The sequence below is a fragment of the Podarcis melisellensis genome, assembly GCF_964234715.1.
Source record: "Podarcis melisellensis genome assembly, chromosome: 9".
Classification (NCBI taxonomy): Eukaryota; Metazoa; Chordata; class Lepidosauria; order Squamata; family Lacertidae; genus Podarcis; species Podarcis melisellensis.
Genome location: NC_138541.1, coordinates 2962162 through 2989275, shown reverse-complemented (window position 1 = coordinate 2989275; position 27114 = coordinate 2962162). Strand labels below are relative to the sequence as shown.

Sequence of the window (27114 nt, the reverse complement as noted above, 5' to 3'; positions counted from 1 at the left end):
CTAATGAAAGAGTTTGTCCACCTCTCAGATCTCAGAAAGCATAATTGAAAACTGCAAAATATTCTGTGTATACTTGGCTTTACTGTGGGACTCAAGGCAGAAATTGTTTTGTGACCCTGTGATTCCCAGCAGAAAAGGAGAACAAAGGAAGGGAACATTAGAGATACTTCATGAGCCAGTTTCAATATGAGAATAGGAGAGTGGATTGCATGGGTCTTTGGTCTGATCCAGCTGCAGGGGTCTTCTGAGGCTTTTCATTGGTGATCTCAGCCACGGAGAATCAAGTCTGTCCTCATATTCATAAGAACCCCATCCTGGAGCTCTGCTTCTTGATTCAGGCTAGAGTGTTTTTAAATGTTTGAAAATGGTTTCTTAATATTTGCAGATTGTTATTTCAGATACTCCTGCCTTAAACTGTTTCAAATCTTTTAGACTTCCAAATACTCGCTGCAGCTCAAAACATATCAGATAAAGTGCGGTTTCTTGAAAACAGAAATGATCAACTGCAAAAGGAAATTGGTAAGCTACCCTATGATGCTGAAGAATTGTAGCGCAGTGAGAACCTGTTCTGAGTCTGTGCCAGTTAAATGTCCCTCCTCTAGCTGAATACTCTTAGAGCCAGAGCAGAGTGCTGTCCTCCTTTGCATCCAGCCACCCTAGGGAAACATCAGAGATATTCAGTTCAGCTCTCCTGATCTGCTGAATTGATTTAGCTTCTATGGTGAGGAAAGAAAAGACTTTGCCATTCTTTGGCAGGTCAGTTAAAAGACCTGTCCTTTATTCACCCATGGGAGAGAGATTCTTGAATAGCACTTCCGAGGCAACTTCCACCAATTTGGGCAGTGGGGTGATTGGTGCAACAGCAAAATCTCTCTTTGTTTCACAAGCTCATCATCAGAAGGAAGTCCTCAGGGCCACTCACATAGTGAACTGGCTCATTGGCATATGGGTTAGAATACCTGTGGACAATAGCAATCCTTTCTCTACCCACGGGCCTGATCTGTTGCCACAGCAAGTACCCAGACCGCCAAAGCTAGGTCAGGATAGGATCCTCCATTTATCTGCACAGGTCTCTAAGGTGGGGTCTCCTTCACTGGAAACACTTCCTAAATAGGTAATGAATTTTAGGTGGGTTCCCACCAAGCAAGACCCAGTGATCACAGCAAGAACCTTTTATTGAACTAACAGAACTGGACAACAGGGGCAAAGCAAATGCTTATATACATTTCTGAAGGCCTAGGCCACTCCCACTCTCATTGCTCTGCCTAAACTCCCAAGCTGAGAATCATAACTGAGAGGTTAAGGGCCAATGGCAATAGCCCAAATACTGAAATTTCCTGTGATTGGATATCATGTATCAAATCAGAACACAGCTGCTCAGAATCCTTAGTGCAGACTCAAGTTCAGGCAAACACAGACCACTGGATACATAACACCCCTCCCTCTTAGGCACAAAACCACATCCCCGTCAACACACATAGTCATCAAAGTGGTGAGGGCAGTGCCTCACCCTCTGGGAGTGGTGAAGCTCGTTGCCTTGGGTCCTTGGGGATGCCCATGGAGCTGCAGCTGGTATCATGGGTGTCACTGATGTAATTGACTCTGCGCTGTCTGGTGGTGAGTGTTGGGGCCCCATTCCTCAGCCCTACCCTGGGCCACTGGGTTCTCATAGGGTGCATCACTCTGTGAGCCAGGCTGATCATTCACCTTGTCCCTGTTCTTGGGTGTGGTAGCAGTGACTGGAGCTGGGGCATCAAACAGACGGTGGGGTGTTTGGTCCACATGCTGGCAGTGGACCTGAACATCTGGTGTGGCAGCCATGCAGGAGCCTAGCCCAGTGCCCTGGTAACAGCGGTGGAGAGCAAGGCAGGACAATCCCCATAGTTCTTGATGTAGACAGGGTCATCAGGGGTGAAGGACCTGGGGGCTGCTGGAGCCTCCCAGCCAACAGGTCGATCAGATGCAAGATTAGGGTGCAAACAATCAGGAGTAATGCCAGCTTCCGGTTCTTGAGGAGCTGTGCTGGGCTTCAACCAGTGACAATGCAGGGTTTGATGTGCTGCTGCAGCAGAAAATCCACTAGGCACTTGTTCCAGTCCCCCTGAGCAATCGGAGTGAGGGATTCCATGGTGGTCCTCACCATTTTCTAAGCCCATCCATTCATTGATGTGTGGAACGCTGCTGCTGTGACATGCTGGATTAGGTTGTTGGTCGTGCACTTCTGGAACTTGGTTGATGTGAACTGTATGCCATTGTCAGGCAGGGAGAGGCATAAGCCAAGACAGCCAGTGGGATGGATCCCACTCTCTGTCCTGGCTTCTTCTTTAGCAGCGCGCAGCCTCTCCCAGGCAAGGGGAGCCTTCATCCACTGCCCCGGAGAGGCTGCGTGCGGCTAGGGCTCCCCCCATAGGCGCCGACTCCATGGGGCCTGAGGGGGCCCGAGCCCCCTCAAAAATTCGTTTGGGGGGGCTCTGCCCCCCAATAATTTAAGAAAATCTAGAGAGGGGTGGGGTTGCGGGCTCTCGACCCATCAACAATCTCGCGGGGCTGGCGTCAGCCCCACGAGAAGCGGGGATTCCCCCTAGCTCATTAATATTCACCGCCCACGGCGGCAGCCAATCGGCTGCCACAAAGGGCGGGCCCTCACAGGTTCACTTAAGGTCGGGGCAGCCCGGGGCTCGCCCCTTTCGTTCCCCCAGCAGCAGCGGTTTGGAGGTCTTGCCCCCCCCCCCAATATTTTTTATAAGTCGGTATGGGCCCCCGCCCCCCCCAATATTTTTTATAAGTCAGCGCCCCTGGCTCCCCCAAGAGCCGCACTCCCTTTAAAGAGTGCACAGAGCGTATATGCGGCTCTTGGGGACTTTTCCCCAAGGAGGAGAAGGGCAGCCCTTTTCCCTCCTCTGGGAAAAGCCCCAAAGAGCCACACACACACTCCACGCGGCTCTTTAAATGGAGCGCTTACAGAGCCTCCCACCTGCATTCACTCCATAAGATGCACACACATTTCCCCTTACGTTTTAGGAGAGGGAAAGTGCATCTTATAGAGCGAAAAATACAATATATATTTGCCAACTTAACTGGCGTTAAGTACCACCTATAGAACATCTTTACAAAATTTTCTTTAATTGTGTATGAGGCAGTAAATCATATATCCTCTTGCTAGAGTTTCTCCCATTGCTCTGGATAGATAGTATGTCCGAGATCCTGAGGACATTTAATCATCGTTTCTTTCACTTCTTCCTCCATCATTGGATAACAATTTCTTGTTATTCTGTATCACTGTGACGTTAAATTTCAAATCCTCTTTTGCAAATCCTTTCTTTTGATCTGAGTTGAATATACTTCTAAGTTGTATATAAAGCCATCTGTCAACTTCATATTGCTGTATCTCTTCATAGGATTTTAATCTGAGTTTCCCTTGTTCATCCTCCAATAATTGTCTATATGTTGGCCAATTTGTACCCATATTCAGTTTTTTGATAGCATATGCCTCCAGCGGTGATATCAACCAAGGTGTCTGTGGTTCCAGATATAATTTATATTTGTTCCAAACTTTATATAATGCACCTCTTAATACATGACTTGTGAATTCTTTATTGCATTTTACTTTCTCATAATACACATGCCATCTGTGTCTATTATTAAAGCTTTTAAGATCCAATATATTAATTTTTTCCAATCTAATCCAATGTCTTACCCATATTAAACATTCTGCTTCATAATATCATTTTAGATTTGGCAATGCTAATCCTCCCCTTTCCTTTCTTTCTCTCAATGATTTACATTTTATCCGCGGTTTTTTTCCTTGCCATACGAATCTCATTATATCTTTCCTCCATTCTTCAAAGCAATTCTCTTTATTTATAATTGGTATTGTTTAGAATAAATATTTCATTTTCGGCAGGACATTCATTTTAATTATGGAGACTCTTCCCCATATTAATAACATTAATCTACTCCAGGTTTCAAAACCTTTCCTTATTCCTTTCCAAACTTTCTCATAATTATTTTTGTACAGATTAATATTCTTCATAGTTAGATCTATAACGAAATGTTTTGCTTTCTTAACAATCTGTAAGCGAACCTTTTCCTGAAGTTCTTTCTGCTCTTGTTCTTGCATATTTTTTGCCTAAGTTTTGTCTTTTCCGTATTCATTTTAAAGCCACACACCTTGCCAAAGTCATGTATTATATTTATTGCTTCAGCGATACTTGCTTCTGGTTCTTCTGTTCTTAACGAAATATCATCCACAAAAGCCATGATCTTAAAAACCACTTTTCCCAATGTTATTCCTATGATCTCTTTGTCTTTCCTTATTTCCGACAACAATATTTCTAATGTCAATATAAAAAGGATGTCAGGAATACACACTCTAGATTCCTCTCCCCACCTCCGCAACTGGACAGTTAGCCTAGAGAGAGAAAGAGAATTTTGATAAAGCACAGCTACTCCCCCTCTCCATCCTTCAACTCTGCCCTGATGCTGCCCTGAGTATCCAGGTGGAAACAAGTGGGTGAGGCCCCTGGGCTTCAGATAAGGCCTGTGAAGGAACATGCATCTTTTGTCTATTCCCTCAAATAAAAGGTTCTTCACTGTGCTCCCTTTTCCAGCTGTGCCCCGCCCCCGGGTATTTCCTGCAGCATCATGAAGGGATTGAAGAGTTAATGTTGTTCTTATTTTAATCTTTTTGAGCTTCCTAGGTGAATATATGTTATCATGTGGCCACAGAAATGAACTTAACAAAAATAATTGAAATCTGCACAGAAATACAAGTTTGTTCCTCTTAAATTCTTTTTCTTTTTCTCTTCTTCCTCTGGCTTGACTGAAAGACATCCTTACTAGAAACTTGAAAGATGGCTGGGTTATATTTTCAAATTCGTTCTATCTGTTTTCTGCTGAGCTACGCTCATGGTTGGATTCCCAAAAAAAGTGTGAGAGGGAAGGCGCCAAACTCATTTCTATAGAAACAGTGGAAGAACAGGTGAGCATCAAAGCCGAGTATTGAAAAAGACAGGGGATCTCCTTGAGTCAAAGTGCTCCTATCATCACTATCCAATTAAGAAGTTCCAATCCACCTATATGCAGCCAAGACAGTAATTCCATCAGTCAAGCTAAGGGGTGGGTGGGGCAGGGACCAGCTGCTACCATCTGGGGCTAACTAAGGTTTCTTGGTGCTGCTGAACTCTAATAGAATGAAGCTGATAGTCAGGAAGGAGGTCTTGAAGGAGGAGGAGTAGATACTGGAGGGAAATCTTGTATATTCTTCCTCTGCTCTTTGAGATGTACTGAGTGCTTAGAAAAAAGGCTTCCCTCACCACCCTAACCCTCTGGCATGAGAGTATCATGGAGATGACTCTAGAGGAGCTTGCAAGGTATATCCCTCTCCCAGCCCCTTAGCCCAGGAAGAGGCGACTAGGGTGCTGTAGGGCACAGACATGGGTGAGACCCCCATCATCAACCCAAGCATACCACAACCAGACTGATTCCAGTAGCTCTGGAACCAACCATCAAGCATGGATACAGAAATTGAAGTATTTGCTATACAGGTCAATGTCCAACTGTTCTATGGCAAAGTCATTTATAGTATCTGGAAATTTTAACTCTGTGTCATGACTGAAACACATATGTAGCCAGTCTCGGTGAGGGCAGGTGAAGTTCCCCTTCACTACAATATTTCCTCTTTGGGATACTTCATTGATTCCATCATCATCACCATAATTTGGATCAGGGGGACAATAGTGCATATACCATACTTGGGATATTATGTATAATTTTGATCACTGCTTCCCCTCAAAAATATGGATTGGACCTTCAGTGGTGACACCTGCTCCTTTTGAAATGTGTTTGTTTTGTGCCTGTTCAATGTCTGCAAAGGACTATAGTCTCCCAGAGAAAGGGACATTGTCTGGGGATGCTCCTCATTCATAGGGATGATTTTCTGTTTTTTTCTTTCTCTCCACTCCTACTCTAGCTTTTTATAAATCAAGTAAAAATTCGTAGAAAGTTTTTTTGGACTGGACTCTTTAAAGACAAGGAAGAGGTTTGGAAATGGCTATCAGGGAAACTACCTGAATTCCAGTAAGTTTTTGAAGCAACATTTGTTATTGGCATAAATTCCCAAAACTTGCAGATTCTGTTTACATAATTGATCCTTTCCCTCTCCAAATATATTTTGTCATGTAATTTTCTCTACTACCAAAGACCTACATATGTACTCCTCCACATCACTGTCCAGGTGAGTGACTGCTGCTTCTCACTAGTTTGGAGATGCAGGAAGGCTACTCTTTCTGCTTCTCTAACCTAATGAAAGCGGTGATTCGGAAGAGGCTGAAGGCATCCTTATAAATAGCTTGTGCTGATTAGCTCAGCTTCAAAAGGACTAACAAAATCTTAAAGCTGAGCTACCCTCTCTTTAGGAAAGTATTTCTACAGTTATCTGCTAGACAATCTGAATAACCAGCAATCTCAAACCTAAAATAATAAGAGCAGATGAAGTAAGTGTGTAAGATAGGGTAGATGAATCTCACTCTCTTGTATATAATCATAGACACATAGAAATTTAGAGTTGGATGAGACACCAATGGTCATCTATTCCAACCCCTGCAAAGCTGGAATCACAACTGAAGAAGCCCTGGCAGATTCCTAATAGTTTTTGCTGTCAGCTGGCAGTTTAAGACAGTTCAACTCCAAGCACGCCTGGAGGAAACGGACCATTTGGATCCCTTCCAATCGGGATTCAGGCCTCACCATGGGACTGAAACTGCCTTGGTCGCGCTGGTTGATGATCTCCAGCAGGCTAGGGACAAAGGTGAGAGCTGTTTCCTAGTTCTGCTGGATCTCTGAGCGGCCTTTGACACCATCGACCATAACATCCTTCTGGACCGTCTAGAGGGGCTGGGAGCTCACTTGTGGAGTGCCTCAGGGTTCTGTCCTCTCTCCCATGCTTTTTAATATCTATATGAAGCCGCTGGGAGAGATCATCAGGGGGGTTTGGACTGGGTGTTCATCAGTATGCAGATGACACCCAGCTCTACCTCTCCTTTAAATCAGAACCAGTGAAGGCAGTGAAGGTCCTGTGTGAGTGCCTGGAGGCGGTTGGAGGTTGGATGGTGGCTAATAGATTGAGGTTGAATCCTGACAAGACAGAAGTACTGTTTTTGGGGGACAGGAGGCAGGCTGGTGTGGAGGACTCCCTGGTCCTGAATGGGGTAACTGTGCCCCTGAAGGACCAGGTGCGCAGCCTGGGAGTCATTTTGGACTCACAGCTGTCCATGGAGGCGCAGGTTAACTCTGTGTCCAGGGCAGCTGTCTACCAGCTCCACCTGGTACGCAGGCTAAGACCCTACCTCCCCGCGGACTGTCTCGCCAGAGTGGTGCATGCTCTAGTTATCTCACGCTTGGACTACTGCAACGCGCTCTACGTGGGGCTACCTTTGAAGGTGACCCGGAAACTGCAATTAATCCAGAATGTGGCAGCTAGACTGGTGACTGGGAGTGGCCGCCGGGACCACATAACACCGGTTCTGAGAGATCTGCATTGGCTCCCAGTACGTTTCCGAGCACGATTCAAAGTGTTGGTGCTGACCTTTAAAGCCCTAAACGGCCTCGGTCCAGTATACCTGAAGGAGCGTCTCCACCCCCATCGTTCAGCCCGGACACTGAGATCTAGCGATGAGGGCCTTCTGGCAGTTCCCTCATTGCGAGAAGTGAGGCTACAGGGAACCAGACAGAGGGCCTTCTCGGTAGTGGCACCCGCCCTGTGGAACGCCCTCCCATCAGATGTCAAAGAGATAAAGAATTACCTGACATTCAGAAGACATCTTAAGGCAGCCCTGTTCAGGGAAGTTTTTAATATGTAATGCTGTATTGTTTTTAACACTGATTGGGAGCCGCCCAGAGTGGCTGGGGAAACTCAGCCAGATGGGTGGGGTATAAATAATAAATTATTATTATTATTATTATTATTATTATTATTATTATTATTATTATTATTATTATTCATGGTTTCCTTTAAGTATCTAACAATTCTTTTCAAGCTGTGTTGATGGATGTACAAGGTCAGAGTAAATTCCCACACATCCACAGCTTAGTATTAGAACAGTGAACTGGTCTGGTATGTATTACCAAGACTGGATTAACAGAGGGCTGCTTTAAATTTTGCAAGTTCTCCTGGAACAAAATCCAATGACATTCATCTCCATTGATGCGCCCAATACCAACCACTAATCCTTTTTGGCAAATGTATTGAGTAAACTGTCATGGCCTAAAATTTGCCGCTGTTTCTTTAATACAAAAGGAGCTGAGTCGGCATGAGTCAGAAGCCTACAATGAATCGGCAAAGCCTGCATGACTCATGCAACTTTTCACCTACATATGCCTATACATATGGAGTGGTCATTGATTGTATGTGGTGTGGATTGGTTGGATGGTAGAAAGTTGGCTGAGTTTGGTGTGTATAAAAGATTTCGGTCGTTGTTGGAGAAGACTTTTTTTAAGAATAAAAGCAGAATTCTGCAAAGATACTCTTTTGTGCCAACAAGGGTCTGAGGACCAGGTGAAGGAGTCAAAGGAAGTCAGAACCTTTTCTTTTTCAAACACTGACATAAACTTTACAAAGGGGCAGTGGGCTTGTATAATACTTGCTGGGAACTTAAACCCTGTATGCCAGTGGTTCCCAGTTAGCTAAGTACTGCAGACCCCTTGTTTTTCAAAAGCCAAACCATGGGCCACCCTACCTTTGAACATTTTGATATCTCTGCAGCAGTTTTTGTTATGTGAATGGCGTCATGGAGTCCACCAATTGGGAACCAATGCTATATGTGATCTTAGACTTGATCAAAGGTCAGATCCAACCCAAACATGTCATGGGAGTTTTTTTAAAAAACCTATTAAACCATTATTATTAACAACAATTTAAAAGGTTCTTGGAGAGCTAAAAATGAGGGACTTATAGAATACATTTACAACAGAATTTTAGATCTGTGTAGTGGGACTTGATTCAGTATACAATGGACACTGGAGAATGCAAGGCTTTACTAGAAGTGACAATAAGTGGGGGCTAGCGTGATATTTTTATCAACTATGGATAATTGATTAAACATAGGACCAGCATGTAAGATTTAGATAAGATATATGTGAGAGATATCATATCATTTCAATCAATCAATCAACTCCATAATGGCTTTGTGGTTATAGATTATATTTTGTATTTCAGCTGTAGATTTAGCTATTTTTGTTTCTGTGTAATGTAGTGTATCCTCATGCATGGGGTGGGTGATGGAGATGAGATGCATGAAGGCGGATGCAAATCTAACAAGGTTTTAATATGCTCAGAAAAATCACTACTGTGCTAACTCTGCTATGAGAGAGTAAGGATCTCTCTTTCAAAACCCTCTCTCCAACACCCACAACAATACAGAGCAGATCTGAGGGGGATGTGGGTGCATATGGGAAGGAAGGAGGGCCAGTTCTGTTGCAGAAATGGAAATCCTGGCAATAGCAGAAGTATTGCATTGGATACTGCCCAAAATTGTTAAATAAATTGAATGCAAGTTCTTGTGTGTAACAGAGCCTTCCAAAGGGAGACCTCATTATTTTTATTTTTATTTTTATTTTTGTAGTTTCCTATGAGAAATTATTTCATATAAGAAGAAGAAAGACAGTCTTGACCCACAGTTCTTCTCCTTCTCCTTCTTTTACATGGTTAGAATTCTAAAATATGGAGAGAAAAATCCATCACAATTGTGGGTAGATGTTAAGAGAGAAAGAGATGAACATTTTTTTAATGGTAGAAGGCACAGGAAGTGGGTGAGGAAGTAAACATCCAATCTTGATTGCTCAGTGCTGCTGTTTCTTTTCTTTTCAGGTACTGGAATTTCTATTCGCCACATGATGAATTGAACCATGACTGCAATGCAATGTCCTTTGATTGCATTGGCGGTTGCTGGATGGCATTAGAATGTCATCTACAAATGCCTTATATTTGTAAGAAGGTGCCAGATGATGTTTGGCTCTAAGAAGACACTTTAAGATGAACGAAACTGGATCTCATGATCACTACACAAAAGCAAAACCAAGAGATCACCCCACCCTGCTGTTTTAATGCACAATCAACACTCTGCCAGATTATGGGACTCTCTGGCATCACCCTCACAGTCATCTTGAAAATACCTTATTCTGCAAGATCAGACATAGATGGCTACAAAAATAAAAAATGGAAGAGTCCAATCATAGCCTGTTTTCTGTTTAATGTATTTATTTGCAATGCATACCAATATTTGTTTCCTTACTCTGTGTGTTTGATGCCCCATTGCCCCTTCTGATTTCCATCGCCCCTACCTTAGAAGGCACATAAGGACAACCCTGCATGCCAGGCAATGAGCATGGGGGTCACCTAACCTTTGGTGTCCCCTTCTAGCAGACTAATCACAAATACAACTTTGGAAATTCAGGCACCCTTACTCTCATATAGAGTTAACATTGGGCAACAAACACATTGAGCTGCTCTTGATTTCTTCAGAAATTGATGGGGGCAAGACTGGGGTCCACACCAGTGTAGGGAAACTGTTTCACTGTTGAACTGCTCTTAGTGTCAGAAAGAGGTTTAGTTGGAATCTTCTTCCTTGTAACTTGTAACCATGGGTCTGGACTTCCAGGTACCATGGGAATGGCAGATGGAGCATGAGCCTGATCGTTCCAACAGGCTTGATCTTCACGAGGGGGTTACGGGGAGTATTTCGGTAATACCTAGGTATATATGAATTTTGTTTTCCTAGCTTGATCAAAATTATTTATTATTTCATATCAGGTATATAGTTAAGAGCTTAGGCGGCTTCAAGCAGTGGGCGCCTGGGGCCCCGCACCCTTTCACCCCCAGGTAAAGATGGCCCTGCATGGAACACTACCCTTTTTTCTGGAAAAATAAAACTGGTGGCATGTATGATTTGATGATGGTACATTCAGTAAACGTATACTGAACATATTGAAATTTGACTGCTTCTGTTCCTTTTCTTTGTGCTTTAACTTCGCAAATGAAGATTTACACTAATGCACTTTGCCATATTGCCTGGTACAAGTGCTGAGATATGAAACTTTCCAATATTACTAGACTAGTGTAAAGGAGTAAGGATTCTTCAAAGGGATATGCTTTGAAGGGATATGTACCAGGCCTAAATAAAAAATAAAACTAATAACTTTTGAAAAAAAGAAGTAGTATATCAAATCTGAAATCAACATTTTCCTGTATTTATGCTTTATGTTGCATGCTGATTGGATATAATCAGCAGCCAATCAGGAAATGGTATAGCATAAATGGGAGGAGTTTTGGAATGCCTGACATCACAAGGGGGTGGTTCTTAGCCAGTGGGAGGATGAAATTAGAGAAAAGATTGTTCCATGGCAACACCAAGGTATCCAAACAGAAAGAGGTCTGATGGGTAGAACACTTTCCTTACAAGCTATGATAATTGCAGGGACTCATTACAAGGCCGAAAGGTCACTAAGAGGCTAAATGATAAGGAGTTTTTATAAACTACAGATGGTTTTTCGCTTTTAAATACAGTACTAGACCTCAGGGTCATCCAATGAAACTGGGTGGTGGTACATTATAAGGATGTGCACAGGTTCTGTCTTGCCAGCGTCCCCTACTGGCTGTTTGGCCAATAGCAACCACCAGACAAGCAACAGGTTCTTTGGATTCCACTGGACAGAGAATTGACATGAAGTTCCTTTCACTTCTCAAACAGCCAGATTCCTTATATTAAAGCTCCAGCTACATTGCAAACCAGGAGACCACATTCTGTTTTATTCCCTGGCAATAAAGGTGCCCTACTCTGATTCATGGGCCCAGTTTGTCAATCCAGATCATGATCATGATCCAGAAAATATAAGGCTTCGGAAAACCCATTTACTAGTATATCAAGGGCTGCTAGTTCAGATGGCTTTGAAAACGGATTAAACAATAGCCACCTTCTTTCTTTCTTTTAGCCACAGCATCAGATGTCAGGCTGGGTCATTGCAAAAAGAAAACAAAATGGCACACTTGGAGAGCCTGTGTAACAGCTTCCCCTCTACTTCTTTTCCAGGTCCAACTCATGGTCTCCAAAGTCTTGCTAGATTCAGTTGGATTTATAGGCATCCAACTGAGACCAGATCTAGTACTCCATCTTTTCTGATGATCAGGAGGCAGTTATATAATTAAATGTATATACCTTCCATCAAGAATGGGGAGGATGTTATTGGTCTACCTCTCCTGACATCCCCAACCATTGACCATGATGCCTGTGATGGGGGGAATTGGCACCCAGGAACATCTGAAGACCTCAAAGATAATAATAATAATAATAATAATAATAATAATAATAATAATAATAATAATAGCATTTTTTACTTATACCCTGGCAGCTTCCAACAGATTCAAAACAAAATAAAACACCACACATTAAAAAAATTCCCTAATAGATCCCACACTATCTATTAAATGGTGAACATCTTACTGGAGCCCTGTAAACTAGATGTCCAGGAGTTTAGAGAGGAATAGGATGCAAAATGAGAATGTGCTATATTACTTAAACCATTTTTTAAAATGCCTTGGAATCCATGTGGAACATCTCTTTTGGTTTAAAACTGAGATTGATCCAACGAAAGGAAAAGAGAGAGACGTTTCAGTTATATTGGACACAACAATGTATTTACGGGAAAGGATGGTCTAATACTGATAGAAGTTGCTTTCTACCTAATGTGCTCATAGTCTTATTCTCCATTTGTTTTTATCTGATTCTAGATTGTTGCTTCACAGACAAAACTGAGAGAATGGGGAAGCCAGCACACGCCAAACCTGCAAAACCCCCAAAACCCACAAACCGTGCAGCACCAGCAAAGGCAGAACAACCTGCAACCATAACTGATGGTGTGTATACAGCACAATCATATGGGATGAGGTTTCTCATAAAGTAGAGGAGTGCGCAAGCAATGCACAGCTTCCGTCTGCTTCTTTTCCAGGTCCAACTTGTGGTCTCCATAGTCTTTTTGGGTTTGTTTGTTTTTAATTTATTTATTTGGTTTTTCAAATTAAAATTTTACAATCATATATGAACATACAATATAAAAACAAGATTCCAGAGAATCTCCTGGACTTCTCCCCTCCCCTTTGTGGGTCCTATTGTTGCTCATTTCCTCCTGCATCTTTTATAATAATGCAAATCTTTTACATTTATTTCTTTTTTAATTAACTTTTATTGATAAATACAATACTCAGAAACCCCAAAAACCCAAAACAAACTTATCATACACACACACACATATATATACACACACACAACTCCTTAATTCCTATGAAAGAAAACAATTAAACATACGTTAATCCAAAGAAATATCAAATTACATAAAATAACTAAATATAAAAGCATATATCTTGACTTCCCTCCACCCATGTGTGTCTTCCTTTGTTTTGTTTTTTTCCTTCTTTTCGATGCGTTATCAATATTATTCTTGGCTATCTCATCTTATACCCATTTTTTCTTAATTTTTTACTCTATAAATTTCATTCATTGCATATTGATATATTTGTACCAGAACAATGTTTATTCATGTATTCCTTCATGCAAGTCCACTCCTCTATCAATTTTTTATCTGATTGGCCTCTCACTACTGCTGTAAGTCTTGCTGATCCCATGTTTTCACAAAATCTTATTTGCAATTCTTTTATTGAGGGAGTTTTTTCTCCCTACCAATTTTTTGCTATAATCATTCTAGAAAACTTTTTTCCTAGCAGCAGGAATGTCAGTCGATAGAATTCCCAAGAGGAATGCCTCTGGCTTTTTGTTACATGATATTTTAAGCATTTTTTAAGTTCCTCTTGGATGTCGCTCCAAGTGTGTTTAATATATACACATTCCCACCACATATGATGCATTGTTCCTATCTCTGTTTTACACCTCCAGCACAAATTAGATTTTGATTTATAAATTTTCACCAATTGGGCCAGGGTTAAATACCATTGGTATATCATTTTCATTATATTTTCTCTGATTGTGAAGCCAACTGTAAATTTGAAATTTCTCCCTTTGGTCTAATCGAATCATGTGGCCTATATCTCTGGCCCACTTAATCATAACTTCCTTCACCTCTTCATCTTTTAATTTCCATTCTAATAACTGGTTGTATATTTTAGATAATATCCCTTTGGGATTTTTTAATAACTCTGTTTGTAATTTTGATTCTTCTTTGCCAAATCCAGTGTTCTTATCCTGCTTGAATAGGTGATCAATTTGGTAATATTGTAGCCATGTATTACAATATTGACTAAGTTTTTCATATGGTTTTAATTTTAATTGGCCTTGATCTTCTTTTACTAATTGCTGATATGTGGCCCATTTGCCTTCCATATTTTTCTTTTTAACAGATAGTACTTCTAATGGTGATATTCACCATGGTGTTTTGGGCTCTAACAGTCTTCAATGTCTTTCCCAGACTTTAGATAATGACCTTCTAATTACATGGTTTAAAAATTATTTGTGTACAGCTACTTTGTGATAAGCTAAATAGGCATTCCAGCCAAATCTATTATTCCATCCCTCCAGGTCCAAAACATCAGTGTTTTCTAGCATGATCCATTCTCTGATCCAACACAAACCTGCAGCTTCGTAATAAATTCTCAAATCAGGGAGCCCAAACCCACCTCTTTCTTATCTGTTAACAGTTTGTATTTGTTGCATGGCTTTTTGCCCTGCCATATAAATTTCATCAAGTCTGATTTCCATATGTTGAAACATTATAGTTTGCCTATTATGGGAATCATTTAAAACAGAAATAGTAGTTTTGGTAGGCTATTCATTTTTATTACTGATATTCTACCCCATAGTGTTAATTGCAATTTTGACCAAATTTCCATATCTCTTTTTACTTCAGTCCAGATTTTTTTATAATTATCCTCAAACAGGTTTATGTTTTTCATTGTGATCTCTATTCTCAAATAAACGTTTTATTACTATTTCGAAGCCAAATTTTCTTACTATTTGTTTTCTCCTGATTTCCCATACTCTTAACCATTATCTTTGTTTTGTCTTTATTAAGCTTAAATCCAGATACTTGACCAAAATTTAACTTTTCCCCCAGTATAATCTCATATAATCTCAATACTTTCTATTGGGTTCTCAACCATTGAGACGAGATCGTCTGCATACAGCACAATCATATGGGCTGAGGTTTCTCATAAAGTAGAGGAATGCACCGGAAAAGCACAGCTTCCGTCTGATTCTTTTCCAGGTCCAACTCATGGTCTCCAAAGTGGTGGTAGTTATAAATTTATTTAGTTTTTCAAATTAAATTTTTACAATCACATATGCAGCACTATTATGAATAGGAAAAGAGTGCTGGAGATACTTAACCAAGACATAAGAATGGATCAAAATATAAAAAGACTTCCCTCCTCCCCTTTGTGGGTCCTGTTATTAGTCATGGATGTTCTAATACTGATAGACGCCAAAGTGTAATGTTGGAAATGCCTCATTGAGTCATATTTTTGGCCTGATGTTTTTGACCATTTCAACTTTATTCCAATGAAATCCTTGAAATTTGTAGATGTGCATCTACTTTAAAAATTATGTTTCTGTAATAGGGAGATTAAGTGCAGGACAACAAAAGTGAATTCTGTGAACTTTCATGCTTGACGAGAGACTTATACTCCAACCAATGTGTTCATAGTCTTATTCTCCATGTTAAAATGGCTTGCTGTTTCACAGACAAAACTAAGAGGATGGAAAAGCCAAGACCTGCAAAGAGAGCAAAGTCCATAAATAATGAAGCATCCAGAAAGGATTCAGCAGCAGCAACAGCAAATGAAACTGGTGGTCTGTATCACAGTCATATTGGACGAGGTCTCTCATAAAGTAGAGGAATGCATGGGAAAGGGAAGTTGATGGAGAGACAGGCAGGGAGTGGAACCAGTCATGTTGTGCTTGGGAGGAGTGCAAAGAGTAGCACACACAGCTCTTTGGGTGCCAGAGATCCACGAAGCCCCATAGAAACCCCAGGATTCAGCCCACTCTTTGCTGCTGGCTGTTGTGTTCCTTTACTGTATGGAGTCCAGAATGGCTCTACCATTAGGCAGAATGAGGCAGTTGACTCAGGTAGCAGGTGCTGTGGTGGGCAGAGATATGTAGACCACTCAAGCTGCGCTGCACCTCCTCAGTTACTCTGCTGTCCCATCAGCAGCATCGAAATAAGAGCCAATGGCCAGTCCAGCTCAACTTCTGTATGTGGCGTTTTATGTACAGAGGGAGCATCTTGTCATTTGTTTGGGGAGCAGAAAGTCATTTAGTATCAGGCACTATTGTTTTCTGATCCAGACATTGGTCAGAAAAGTTCCCTCAAGCAGCAAGCCATCTCGCTTTGCTTCCTCCACCTACTTATGCTCCCAAGTGCCCACCCCCTGAATAATTGACTGTCTCTGGCTGATGGCTGCCACAGCATATGGAACCCCTTTTCCTGGGCTGGGAATGGTATGTTGGCTCCTGATGGTTAAAGCAGAATTTTCTTTCTTCAAGCATCTGGTTTTCAGAACGTGGTTGCTTTCATCACATCTCCAACGGGTGAAAGATTTGTCATACTTGAGATTTTCATCCTCACTTCCATGACACTTCTGATTTTCCTTCTATGTAAGTACATAATTAGCATACTTTGCAACTAATGTCACGGGCTTTCCTTCAATGCCAATAGCATTTCCAAAAAGAGATGGCAGGATCCACCTTCCATTTATCCCTTTCATCCCTCTTTGATTTCACGGAGGGAGTTACAGCTGTCACCCAGTGAGAGCAATGACACTGTTTTGTTCTCCCTGAATAAGTGAGTTCCAGCACTTCGAACAGAAGCACAGGCTAACACAAGTCTCTGGGACACCCTGGACAATTCCCTTTCCCAGTTGCCATTCTCTGCTCCTTTCCCAACTAATCCTCATTTGCTGGAGGAGAGCCCCCATTAATGGTCCTCACCACCCTGCCCTCTGCCAGGGCTCCAGTCCCCTGAAGGAAAGTGTTGGGGAAAACAGGCTGCAGAGGATAAGGCCATGGCCAAAGTGGGTGGGTCCAGAGCCTACCTAAATATCGAGATATATGCAGGGCCTTTTTCAGCCGGAATTCATCAGTTCCAGCCCCTCTCCGGTGGGCTCCGTTGCCAGTCTAAGAGAAGAAGGGAGGCCTTCATGCTGAGTTCCAGTGCCTCTTTTTCTAGAAAAATAGCACTGGATACATGAAGAAATTGCCTATTTTCATAACTAATTCATTTTTAAAGGGCACTCCAAAATAAGCAAAGCTCAGGGGGGAGGAAACCAAATGATCCAAGAATTTACATATTCTGACCCCCTCCTCTGGCAACCTGCACAGAAGTTTGCTTGATGGTTGCCATTAATTTGATTTTAATTAATTTTATAATGAATGTTTTTAGAATGTTGAATTATTTTGATTGTTGTTAGCCGCCCTGAGCCCAGCTTCGGCTGGGGAGGGCGGGATATAAATAAAATTTATTATTATTATTATTATTTAAGCATACGGCAGGGCATGAGGCAGCTTGGCAAATGGAAGTGTGTAGGACAAAGAGGACAGGTGCATCTAGACAACCAAAAATCTAAAGCTCTCAAAGGAAGGCCAACCATCTGATGAAAGTAGCAACAGCCGCCTGAACAGGACTTCAGAGCACCAGGGCAGCCACAATCAAGGCATAGGAAACCAATATAAGGGCTGGGAGCAGAAAATATAAAAAGTATTAAAAGCAGTTTGGAACCAAATATCCCCTCCCCTAGCTCATCAGACTAGTGAGCTAGAACACAATTTCTTCATTTTTTTTTCTACCTACCTCCTCCTTAGACCAGAAGGAAATGAAAAAGAGAGGGGAGATTCAGGAGGCAATGAATATGATTCGGAACTTTGTTGTTGGAATTGAACCATTCTATCTGGAGAAGGATGGTAAGCATTTTATTTCCACATCCTGACTTTTGCTAGAACATGTTTAATTTATAGAGACTGCAATTCCTGTAGTTCAATTTGGGATTCGTATTTTGTGAGCAATACATATATTCAGTGAAACTCATCACTTTTTTCCCATTGCTCAGCAGGAAGAAAAGCACATGGTTGTGATTCTCACATCTCCCCACTAGAAATGCTGTCCTTCCCCATCAAACTGTAATTCACAATGTTTGTGCTAGTGCAAGATTTGTGCTACTGCAAGCTTTTAGCACTAGCACAAGGGAACTTTGCCCCCTCCCCCTTCTCCCTGCATGCCATCACGAAAGCTGCTCTGCAGGGTGGGGAAAAACTTTGGGTTCCTGTATTTTTTATATCTGACAAAGCATAATTGAAAACTGCAAAGTATTCTTTGTATATTTGGCTTTACTGTGTGACTCAGTGGGAAATTGGTTTGTAACTTTGTGATTCCCAACAGAAAAGGAGGACATAGGAGGGGAACATAAGAGATACTTCATGAGTCACTTTCAATATCATCATCTTATCTGTATGCCGCCTTTCCACAGTTAAAAAACAATTCTCAAGCAGCATAATGCTCAGTGCCTACAGCATAACAAGATTTACATAATTAAAATAGTCATAAACAAATAAACCACATAAAAATACACAACCAAATGGGAAACAATTTCCACATAAATCAAAGTCTAAAACTATGAATATAGCATTCATATCACAGTTTAAAATGACATAGGTAAAAAATAACAGCAGTTTAAAGAAAAAAACAAAACGGAGTCCTCTCTGCCCAGCAGCAGCAGAGGCAGCCGTCCTTTAGACAGCATATCAGACCCTGCCCTAGGCCAGGAGGTGAGTGGCAGGTCTGGAGCCCTCAGGAGCAGTGATTAGGAGAGTGGATTGCAGCGGCGTAGCGTGGGTTGTCAGCACCCGGGGCAAGGCTAGTAATTTGCGCCCCCTAACCCAGGGCAAGGCAAGTAATTTGCGCCCCCTAACCCAGGGCAAGGCAAGTAATTTGCGCCCCCTAACCCAGGGCAAGGCAAGTAATTTGCGCCCCCTAACCCAGGGCAAGGCAAGTAATTTGCGCCCCCTAACCTGCCGCCGCTGCCAGCTTCTTCTTGCTGCTGCCTGGGCTGGGGTATTTATGGTAAGGTAGCCACGGCGGCGGGTCCGTGTCAGGTGATCTGAGGCGAGTTTCCGCTGGCGCTGGCGCTGAAACAACGCTGCTTGCCCGGAGGAGGAGGGCAGAGAGGCAAGGAAAATGCAACATGGCCCAGCAGCTGCAGCAGCGGTGGTGGCGGCGGGGCTGCGAGGAGGGGCTGCCTGGCGCGCCCTCCGCGGCCCTGACGTGCGGGGACCGTGGCGAGTGCTGAGAGCCGCTGCCTGCCGGACGCCTTCAGCCCGGACACGCGCACAGCTCGTCGGTTCCGCAAGACATGGGGCTCTGCTACAGCCTGCGCCCGAGGCTCTTCGACGACTCCGGAGGCGGTGAGCGCGCCCCCCCAGATGTTGCGCCCGGTGCGGCCAGCCCCCCTGCACCCCCACCCTACGCCACTGGTGGATTGCATGGCTGTTTGGTCTGATCCAGCTGCAGGATTCTTCTGAGGCTTTTCATTGGTGATCTCAGCCACGGAGAATCAAGTCTGCCCTCATATTCATAAGAACCCCATCCTGGAGCTCTGCTTCTTGTTTCAGGCTAGATTGTTTGAAAATGTTTGAAAATGGTTTCTTAATATTCGCAGATTGTTATTTCAGATACTCCTGCCTTAAACTGTTTCAAACCTTTAGACTTCCAAATACTCGCTGCAGCTCAAAACTTATCAGAGAAAGTGCGGTATCTTGAAAACAGAAATGATCAACTGCAAAAGGAAATTGGTAAGCTACCCTATGATGCTGAAGAATTGTAGCACAGTGAGAACCTGCACTGAGTCTGCGCCAGTTGAATGCCCCTCCTCTAGCTGAATACTCTTAGAGCCAGAGCAGAGTGCTGCCTTTCTTTGCACCCAGCCAACCTAGGGAAACATCAGAGATATTCGGTTCAGCTATCCTGATCTGCTGAAATGATTTAGCTTCTATGGTGAGGAAAGAAAAGACTTCATCATTTTTGCTGTAGCAGAGACAATCAAAACAAGTCAGCTAAAAGACCTGTCCTTTATTATATTCACCCATGGGAGAGAGATTCTTGAATAGCACTTCCGAGGCAACTTCCACCAACTTGGTCAGAGAGACTGCTGAGCAGTGGGGTGGTTGGTGCAACAGCAAAATCTTTCTCCTGTTTCACAACCCATCATCAGAAAGGAGCCCTCAAGCCCCCTCACATAGTGAATTGGCCCATTGACATATGGGTTTAAATACTTGTGGACCATAGCAACCCTCTCTCTACCCGCGGGCCTGTTCTGGTGCCACAGCAAGTACCCAGACCACAAAGCTAGGTCACAATAGGGTCCTCCATTTATCTGCACAGGTCTCTAAGGTGGGCTCTCCTTCACTGGAAACACTTCCTAAATAGGTAATGAATTTTAGGTGGGTTCCCACCAAGCAAGACCCAGTGATAACAGCAAGAACCTTTATTGAACTAATGGAACTGGACAACAGGGGCAAAGCAAATGCTTACAGACATTTCTGAAGGCCTAGGCCACTCCTACTCTCATTGTGCTTGTCTGCCTAAACTCCCAAGCTGAGAATCATAAATGAGAGTTTAAGGGGCAATGGCAATAGCCCAAATCCTGAAATGCCCTGTGATTAGATATCATGTATCTAATCAGAACCCAGGGGTTCGCAATCCTTAGTGCAGACTCAAGCTCAGGCAAACACAGACCACTGGATACATAACACCCCTCCCTCTTAGGCACAAAACCACATCCCGGTCAACACACCTAGCCATAAAGGGGAGAGGGCAGTGCCTCACCTTCTGGGAGTGGTGAAGCTCGTTGCTAAAAACATGGTAGAGGAAGGGGAAAAAAATATTTACAACAGAAAACAGATTTTGTTATACATAAAAAAAGGAAAATATCTAGGAGTTTTGTTAACAGCTAAGAATATTAATTTATATACTGCCAAGAATGTTGTTCTTATTTCAATCAGTCCCGGTAATAGGCAGTGTTGGATGCTTTGAGCAATGGCAAAAGGACATTTCCAGGTTTATCTGGCAGGGGAAGAAACCAAGGATAAAATATAAATTACTAACAGATGCAAGAAAGAGAGGTAATTTCTCCTTGCCGGATCTGAAATTCTATTACGAAGCATCCTGTTTCTGCTGGCTCCAGGATGCTGGATCACGCTGAAAAGTGCAGACATTCTAGATGTAGAGTTATTATCTATTCTAGATAATAGATTTGGATGGCATGCTTACATATGGTACGAAAAAGCAAAGGTACATAAAGCATTTCAGAATCATATGATAAGAAAATTGATTTTCAGCATATAGGAAAAAGTATAAAAATCTCTATTTGAGGGGGTGGGACCCCTGGTGGATTTTCCCTTTGGAAGCAATATCTTTGAGAAAAGTGAACATAAGAGGTATAGATACTATTAACTGAAGTAGAAAATCGGTTATTTTTTTTAAAAAAATAAGAGATAAGAGAACTAGCAACAGATTGCCTACAGAATTTTCAGTTGAATGGTATCTTCAAGATAGACACAAAGAGAGCTTTTAGTCATGAGATATCAAGATTCCAAAAAGAACTTTTGGAAAATAGTACTAAAACATCTTTCCAAAATGTATAACCTGCTCCTAGAATGGCATACAAAGGATGAACAGGTTAAATCGGTTATGATAAACTGGGCAAAGGACTTAGGACATAACATACAAATAGCAGATTGGGAGAGGCTATGGAAAACAGATTTGAAATTCACAGCATGTTGTACGCTGTAAGAAAATTAAATGAAAATGATGTATTGGTGGTATCTAACTCCTACTAAGTTATCCAAAATGGATAGAACAACCTCTAAAATTTGTTGGAAATGTAAAGAGAAGGAGGGTAGCTTTTATCATATGTGGTGGTCATGCAAGATAACAAAGTCTTTCTGGGAATTAATAAATAATGAATTGAAAAAAATGTTTAAAGTTACATTTGTTAGAAAACCAGAAGCATTTCTGTTAGGAATCTGTTAGGAATCACAGGTTCTGATATTCCAAAAGACCAGAAAGGACTGTTTATGTATGCGACAACTGCTGCAAGGATGCTACTAGCCCAGAGATGGAAAGAAGCAACAATTCCGAGCAAGGAAGAATCACAAACTATGCTGGACTATCCTGAAAAGGCAAAAGTGACTGGCAGACTCAGGAATCAAGATGACAGTGACTTTAAAAAAGCTCTCCCCTCGCTGCTAGTTTGTATCAGCCACAAGGGGCAGGGGCCAGAGTGCAAGAGGTTTTCCTGACCGATCCAACGAATTATTTTATGATTTATATACAATTGTGTACAATTGTGATTTAATTTGTTGGAAGCCACCCAGAGTGGCTTGGGGAAACATAAATAAGAGAATATAGATAAAGTATTATGTTGTTGTTGTTGTTGTTGTTGTTGTTGTTGTTGTTGTTGTTGTTGTTGTAGTTGTTGTAGAGCTTGGCCAAAGCTCAGCAGGAGCACCTGTCATATTAGCTGGAATATCCCCCAGAGCCATTTCGAAGCCCACTGGATTCATCCTGTCAGCTCAGGCAGGGAGACTGCTTGGCAGCAAAGTGGGTGGTAAACCAGCAGAATCCCTCATCTGTCCCAGTTGCCCTATGCCAGGAACCTACATTCTAGATTCCCCTCTCCCCTCCACAACTCAACAGAGGGCCTGGAAAGAGAAAGAGAATTTTGATGAACCACAACTACTCCCCCTTCCCAACCTTCAAGTCTGCCCTGATTCTGCCCTAAGTATCCAGGTGGAAACAAGTAGGTGAGGTTCTTCTGTGCTCCCTGTTCCACCTATGCCCACCCAGGGCATCAACATGGGTTGAAGAGTTAATGTTTTTCTTGTTTCAAGATTTCTGAGCTTCCTAGATGAATATATGTTATCATGTGGTGACAGAAATGAACTTAACAAAAATAATTGAAATCTGCACAGACGTACAAGGTGTCTCCCCTTAAATTTCCTATCTTGTTTTCTTTTTCTCTTCTTCCTCTGGCTTGACTCAAAGACATCCTCACTAGAAACTTGAAAGATGGTTGGATTATATTTTCAAGTTCGTTCTATCTGTTTTCTCCTGAGCTACGCTCATGGGTGGATTCCAAGGACAAGTGTGAGAGGGAAGGTGCCCAGCTTGTTTCTGCAGATACAGATACAGAAGAAGAACAGGTGAGCATCAAAGCCGAGTATCTCCTTGAGTCAAAGGGTTCTTATCATCACTATCCATTTAAGAAGGTCCTAACCACCTGCATGCAACCAAGGCAGCAACTCCATCAGTCAAGCCAAGGGGTGGGTGGGGCAGGGAGCAGCTGCTACCATCTGGGACTCAATGAGGTTTGTTAAAGCCGCTGAACTTGAATAGCCTGAAACTGGCAGTCATGAAGGAGGTCTTGGAGGAGGAGGAGCAGTAGGAGGAGTAGATACTTGAGGGGAATCTATCCCTTGGATTTCCTGTAGATTCTTCCTCTGCTCTTTGAGATGTATTGAGTGCTTAGAAAAAAGGTTTCCCTCACCACCCTAACCCTTTGGCATGAGAGTATCATAGGAGCTTGCAAGGTATATCCTTCTCCCAGCCCCTTAGCCCGGGTAGAGGAGCTACTGGGGTGCTGCAGGGCACAGACATGGGTGAGACCCCATCAATCATACCACAACCAGATTGATTGCAGTGTCTCTGGAACCAACAAACAAGCATAGATACAGAAAATGGAGTATTTGCTACACAGGTCACTGTCCCGCTAGATGGTTCCAAGATGAACTGTTTTATGGCACAGTCATTTATAGTATCTGGGAATTTTAACTCTGTGTCATGACTGGAACACATATGTAAACAGTCTCGGTGAGGGCAGGTGAAGTTACCCTTCATTGCAATATTTCCTAATTGGGATTCTTCCTTGATTCCAATGATCATCACCCATCATCATCATAATTTGGATCAGGGGGACAATATCATATCCTCAGCACACAATTATTCTTGGTGCTTGATGCAACCATACATGGAATAGTGTATATTATTTTGACCACTGCTTTCCAAGACAATGTGGATTGGATCTTCAATGGTGACACCTCCTCCTTTTGAAATGTTTTTGTTTTATGCCAATTGAATGTCTGTAAAGGGTTATTGTCTCCCCGAGAAAGGGACATTGTCAAGAAAGGCTTTGAGAGAAGTGCCTTGCTCCTCATCCCTACTGAAGATTTTCCGTTTTTTCTTTCTCTCCACCCCCACCATAGTTTTTTATAGACCAGCAAGTAAAAGATCGTAGAAAGTTTTTTTGGATTGGACTCTTTAAAGACAAGGAAGGGAACTGGAAATGGGTGTCAGGGAGGCTACCTGAAGCAGAGTAAGTTTTTGAAGTAACATATGTTAATGGCATTAATTACAAAAACTTGCAGATTCTGTTTACATAATTGATACTTTCCCTCTCCAAATATATTTTGCCATGCAATTTTCTCTACTACCAAAGATCTACATATATACCCCTCCATGTAATTGTCCAGGTGAGTGACTGCTGCTTCTCACTAGATTGGAAAGGCAGAAAGGCTTATCTAACCTAGTGAATGTGGTGATTTGGAAGAGGATGAAGGCATCCTTTTAAATGGTTTGTGGTGATTAGCTCAGCTTCAATAGGACTTGCAGGGACCTAAAGCTGAGCAACACTGTCTTTAGGAAAGTATTTCTACAGTTATCTGCTAAGCAATCTGAATAACCAGCAATCTCTAACCTAAAATGATAGCAGCAGATGAAGTAAGTGTGTAAGAGAGGGTAGTTCATGTCACTCTCTTGGATAGAATCATAGACACACAGAAATTTAGAGTTGGATGAGACACCAAGGGTCATCTAGTCCAACCTCCTGCAAAGCAGGAATCACAACTGAAGAATCCTTGACAGATTCCTAATAGTTTTTGCTGTCAGCTGGCAGTTTAAGACAGTTCATGGTTCCCTTTAAGTATCTAACAACTCTTTTCAGCTTGTGTGGATGGATGTACAAGGTCAGAGTAAGATCTCACTCATCCACAGCTTGGTAGTAGAACAGAGAACTGGACTGGCATTTATTACCAAGGCTGCATTAACAGAGGGCTGCTTTCAATTTTGCAAGGTCTCCTGCAACAAAATCCAATGACATTCATCTCTGTTGATGCACCCGATACCAACCACGAATCCTTTTTGACAAAGGTATTGAGTAAACTTTACAAACGGACAGTGGGGTTGTATAATACTAGCTGGGAACTTAAATGCTGTATGCCAGCGGTTCCCAGTTAGCTAACTACTGCAGACCCCTTGTTTTTCAAAAGCCAAGCCAAAAGCCAATTGGGAACCACTTCTGTATGTGAACTTAGACTTTATCAAAGGTCAGATCCAACCAGAGGTGGAGCTAGGTGCTCCGGCATCTGGAGTGGTGTGTACCTGGGGGCGGGGCGAGTGTCCCAGGGGACTGGGCGCATGTCTCGGGGGGGGGCACCGGCTGCTGTGAGCCTCCTTGCAGGTGCAGCCTGTGACGAGTGTTGGGGGCAGCGCAGCAATGCCACACCCCCTCAGGGATGGCACCCAGGGCAAGCTGCACCCACCCCATTCAACTTTTTCTGCCTCTGGATGCAACCCAAACATCTCATGGAAGTAAAAAGGACCCATTTCACCATTGTTACTAGTATCAATAGATTCATGGAGAGCTAAAAATGAGTTATACAATACATTTACAACATTTTTGTGTACTGTGTAGTTCAACTTGATTGAATATAAAATGGACACTGAAGAATGTAAGGCCTTATTGTTAGTTTACAAGCCCCCTCCATAGAGGCTGGCCCCTCTCACTGTCCTCGGAGCTTGCTTACCAGTAACCTCCTCTGGCTGATATCTCGGACAGACCAGGGAGATTTTGATAGGCGACATTTTCCCAAGCGTGGGTAAAATGCACAACCCCTCTTTCCTGCTTCCGCAGGGGAAAGAAAATAAGTCAGAAATCTATTTACATGATGTTTATTTCTGACATTACAGCACTAGAGAAAAACACGTCCTTTCAGTTCAGTTCTTCTAGCAAGTCTGACAAACTTCCTGAACATGCACACACAGAAGGTTTCAAGTTACACTCTTCACAAAGACTTATCCAGCCTGTGAACGTCCTGGGAAATTCTTCTTTCCCACAGATAGGCACATCACGTGATGTCAGCAATCTGTCTGTCTGCAGCGGTGATGTTTCCATATACTGACACTTATCAGAAGTGACGATAAACGGGATGGATGTTAAGACAGAAATAACTAAGCATATTTTTAATGGTAGAAGGCACGGGGAGCAGGTGAGGAAATAGACCTCCAATCTTGATTGATCAGTGCTGCTCTTTCTTTTCTTTTCAGGTACTGGAATTTCTATGAGCCAAATATTGAAAGGCACCACGACTGCGCTGCAGCTACCTTTGATTGCTACAAAGGTTGCTGGATAGCATTAGAATGTCATCTACAAATACCATATATTTGTAAGAAGGTGCCTGATGATGCTTGGCTCTAAGAAGACACTTTAAGATGAATGAAACTGGATCTCATGATCACTACACAAAAGCAAAACCAAGAGATCGTCCCACCCTGCTGTTTTAATGCACAATCAACACTCTGCCATCTAGATTATGGGACTCTCTGGCATCAGCCCTCAAAAACACCTTGAAAAGACCTTCTTCCGAAAGCTCAGATGTAGATGGCTACAAAAATAGAGAATGGAAGGGTCCAATCATATTCTGTTTTCTGTTTAATGTATTTATTTGCAATGCATACCAATATCTCTCTCCTTACTCTGTGTGTTTGATGCCCCATTGCCCCTTCTGATCTCCATCGCCACTACCTTACAAAGTACATAAGGACAACCCTGCATGCCAGGCAATGAGCATGGGGGCCACCCAGCTCCTGGTGTCTCATTCTACCAGACTAATCACAAATACAACTTTGGCTTCATCACTGGGAAATTCTGATGCCCTTATTCTCATGTAGAGTTAACATTGGGCAACAAACACAGTGAACTGCTCTCGATTTCTTCAGAACTTGGCAGGG

At 42.5% G+C, this 27114-nt stretch overlaps 2 protein-coding genes across 12 annotated transcripts in view; both read left to right on the top strand.

Moving 5' to 3' along the window:
* Positions 1–26802, top strand: part of LOC309377677 (C-type lectin domain family 4 member G-like) — a 69740-nt gene extending 42938 nt beyond the window's left edge. For 8 of the 11 annotated variants that reach the window (XM_081925296.1, XM_081925299.1, XM_081925298.1 and 5 more), the window contains exons 6-9: positions 19722–19841; positions 23095–23252; positions 24312–24421; positions 26431–26802. In XM_081925296.1, the coding sequence (XP_081781422.1) occupies positions 19722–19841; positions 23095–23252; positions 24312–24421; positions 26431–26581 (539 nt within the window). In that variant the 3' untranslated portion in view covers positions 26582–26802. Of the gene's footprint in view, positions 1–11398; positions 11494–12781; positions 12908–15706; positions 15849–16544; positions 16656–17858; positions 17958–19721; positions 19842–23094; positions 23253–24311; positions 24422–26430 lie in introns of those variants that run through there. The other 3 variants (XM_081925291.1, XM_081925292.1, XM_081925300.1) reach the window with 3 other exon arrangements.
* Positions 11359–27114, top strand: part of LOC309377675 (uncharacterized protein) — a 36070-nt gene continuing 20314 nt past the window's right edge. The window contains exon 1 of the mRNA XM_081925288.1: positions 11359–11408. The gene's annotated coding sequence lies outside the window, so the exon portion shown is untranslated. The remainder of the gene's footprint in view (positions 11409–27114) is intronic.